The sequence below is a fragment of the Copadichromis virginalis genome, linkage group LG11 (genome assembly GCF_057382275.1).
Source record: "Copadichromis virginalis isolate Kocher_CV1m ecotype Utaka linkage group LG11, C_Virginalis_male_GT1.1, whole genome shotgun sequence".
NCBI classification, from domain to species: domain Eukaryota; kingdom Metazoa; phylum Chordata; class Actinopteri; order Cichliformes; family Cichlidae; genus Copadichromis; species Copadichromis virginalis.
In genome coordinates this window covers 27210646-27214311 of record NC_140628.1, presented here as the reverse complement: position 1 = coordinate 27214311, position 3666 = coordinate 27210646, and the positions used below count along the sequence as shown (strand labels likewise).

Genomic DNA, 3666 nt, shown 5'->3' with positions numbered 1-3666 from the left:
TAAGAGTCACACACATAAGAGGCTCAAAAGTGTAATAATCTAAGTTGTGATATGACAGAGAAACAAAAACAAGACACTATTACAGAAGACGAGATCAGAAACATTATTTCACAACTGACACTTTAAAGACCTTGTACATGAGCAGAAGGATTTTAAATTTGATTCTGGATTTAACAGGGAGCCAGTGAAAGGAAACCAATATAGGTGAAATATGCTCTCTCTTTCCTAGTCCCTGTTGGTACTCTCACTGCAGCATTTTGGATAAACTGAACGTTGTTCTGGGAGTTTTGAGGACATCGTGACAATAACAAGTTACACTAGTTCAGACTAGAAGTAATAAATAAAATTCTAAATAAAAATACAAAGCTGCCTCTGGCTGCATCAGCTACAGAGGCCTGGCTAGCTATGGGTTTTTCAAGGGAGCGGAGCTGGGTCTCCAATTCAGTGATCCTAGCCTCCAGACTCTAAACATTTATTACAAGTATAGTTATCACTAAAGGGTTTGAGGAGTAACTAAACATCTGACACACTGAGCAAGAAAGTACAGGAGGGACTGGTGAAGAGGCCATTGTATTAGTGCGTTGAGCTATCCTGAGCAAGTTAATCCCTAAAGACAGTGAATGAATACTGTGAATATAATTAGCAGATGAATCAACAGAGAGTCTGCTTTAGGTAAAGGATGTGAAGATTACACTATGAAACAAAATGTTATGGAAAAGTTTTTAATTAAATTGGCTACACAGATAAATGAAAGTAGAGGTCACCCCACCGCTTTGTATGCCAGAGACAATGGGGAGGGAGGAACGTGGTCACGGCACTTGAGCTTTACTGCTCCAGATTACCTGCAGAGAGTTGGTCATTCCTTGAGAAGTGTGCGTTAATGATCGAAGTAAGTATGTGATGTGTGCCTGCTTAGCTTAGCACCCATTAGCTGCCTGTGGGTGCTAATTCAATAGTCGACGCGTCGTTTGAAGCTTTGTAAGATCCCAAAACACGCAGGAATAAGTAGTAGGATTTAAGAGTGTAATAACTGACTGAAACAGAAGATGGCAGCACTGCATGTACAAGGATGCCAGCTGCCGTTAAACCCCCAAGAAGAAGAAGCTGTGTCCCAGAATTCATAGCGGCCCATCGTGGTTGTCGCTGTGTTGCCAAGTTAGCGACTTTTTCGTTATATTTAGCAAGTTTTCAGACTCTCTTAGCGACTTTTTCTGGTGTTATTGGAGCCTTATTTATGACGACTTTTTGACGTGAAAGCACGTATTGCTCCTACTCTTATCAAGCAGCGGATGCTGGAATGGGCACCTCGCCCGTGCCAAAGCGCTCACAGGCGGAGGATAGTCCTCCCCCAGCTGCTATCAGGGCAGAAGATGTTCACACCTACAGTGGGGTAAAAAAGTATTTAGTCAGCCACCGATTGTGCAAGTTCCCCTGCTTAAAATGATGACAGAGGTCAGTAATTTGCACCAGAGGTACACTTCAACTGTGAGAGACAGAATGTGAAAAAAAAGAAAAATCCATGAATTCACATGGTAGGATTTGTAAAGAATTTATTCGTAAATCAGGGTGGAAAATAAGTATTTGGTCAATAACAAAAATACAACTCAATACTTTGTAACATAACCTTTGTTGGCAATAACAGAGGTCAAACGTTTACTATAGGTCTTTACCAGGTTTGCACACACAGTAGCTGGTATTTTGGCCCATTCCTCCATGCAGATCTTCTCGAGAGCAGTGATGTTTTGGGGCTGTCGCAGAGCAACACGGACTTTCAACTCCCGCCACAGATTTTCTATGGGGTTGAGGTCTGGAGACTGGCTAGGCCACTCCAGGACTTTCAAATGCTTCTTACGGAGCCACTCCTTTGTTGCCCGGGCGGTGTGTTTTGGATCATTGTCATGTTGGAAGACCCAGCCTCGTTTCATCTTCAAAGTTCTCACTGATGGAAGGAGGTTTTGGCTCAAAATCTCACGATACATGGCCCCATTCATTCTGTCCTTAACACGGATCAGTCGTCCTGTCCCCTTGGCAGAAAAACAGCCCCATAGCATGATGTTTCCACCCCCATGCTTCACAGTAGGTATGGTGTTCTTGGGATGCAACTCAGTATTCTTCTTCCTCCAAACACGACGAGTTGAGTTTATACCAAAAAGTTCTACTTTGGTTTCATCTGACCACATGACATTCTCCCAATCCTCTGCTGTATCATCCATGTGCTCTCTGGCAAACTTCAGACGGGCCTGGACATGCACTGGCTTCAGCAGCGGAACACGTCTGGCACTGCGGGATTTGATTCCCTGCCGTTGTAGTGTGTTACTGATGGTGACCTTTGTTACTTTGGTCCCAGCTCTCTGCAGGTCATTCACCAGGTCCCCCCCGTGTGGTTCTGGGATCTTTGCTCACCGTTCTCATGATCATTTTGACCCCACGGGATAAGATCTTGCGTGGAGCCCCAGATCGAGGGAGATTATCAGTGGTATTGTATGTCTTCCATTTTCTGATGATTGCTCCCACAGTTGATTTTTTCACACCAAGCTGCTTGCCTATTGTAGATTCACTCTTCCCAGTCTGGTGCAGGTCTACAATACTTTTCCTGGTGTCCTTCGAAAGCTCTTTGGTCTTGGCCATGGCGGAGTTTGGAGTCTGACTGTTTGAGGCTGTGGACAGGTGTCTTTTATACAGATGATGAGTTCAAACAGGTGCCATTCATACAGGTAACGAATGGGGGACAGAAAAGCTTCTTACAGGAGACGTTACAGGTCTGTGAGAGCCAGAGATTTTCCTTGTTTGAGGTGACCAAATACTTATTTTCCACCCTGATTTACGAATAAATTCTTTACAAATCCTACCATGTGGATTCATGGATTTTTTTTTCACATTCTGTCTCTCACAGTTGAAGTGTACCTCTGGTGCAAATTACTGACCTCTGTCATCATTTTAGGTGGGGGAACTTGCACAATCGGTGGCTGACTAAATACTTTTTTGCCCCACTGTATGTGTCCAAATTGCAAATGAATCGCGCATGAGCGAAGCCGCTGCTCCCGCACTGACTGTAACGCAGTCAGTTCTTCTTTTACTCTTATGCTGTTTTGTGGATCACAAGGTTTAAAACTACTTTTAATCACACACACACAAAGTAATTCCACCAGAGTGCCTATTTTGGGTCAGCCCGGATAAAGGAGCAGGGCTGTACTTGAGAAGTAAAAAAAAAATGCTAAAAGAAATTTAATTTGTTGTTCTAAATAAACGAAATGCATTTAGGACGTTTTTTACTCACTTTATGTCTCTTCTACGATGTTATTTCTCTCTCCAACAACGCAAATTAGGCGATGACGTCATTTAGCTACTTCTAGCAATAGCGATTTTCCTTACTGAGGAGTTGGCAACACTGCGTGGCCCTGCTCAGTTTCCAACAATGGCGGCCGCTAGTTAGTTTTAATATTACTCTTATTATTCTTACTGGGTCACAAAATAAACGTTTAACATATTTTCAGGCGAGAATGTAGCTGTGTAAACCTCAAATATCTGCTCAGTTCATCAAGACACCACATATTTTCAAAAGCGCCCCTACATTTTTGGAAACGTCTGTTGCCTATGGGCTCAAAATGTGGTCATAAATATTTTGTACTTGTAAAAAAGATTTGTATGTGTAAAAAAGATTTGTGT

The 3666-nt window shown here is 42.8% G+C and overlaps 1 protein-coding gene across 1 annotated transcript in view; it reads left to right on the top strand.

The window, feature by feature from the left end:
- Window positions 1-1297: 1297 nt before the first annotated feature.
- The window catches only part of LOC146698888 (cell adhesion molecule CEACAM1-like), a 15683-nt gene continuing 13314 nt past the window's right edge, over window positions 1298-3666 (top strand). Inside the window, exon 1 of the mRNA XM_085472592.1 lies at window positions 1298-1390. Coding sequence (XP_085328718.1) covers window positions 1298-1390 — 93 coding nt within the window. The remainder of the gene's footprint in view (window positions 1391-3666) is intronic.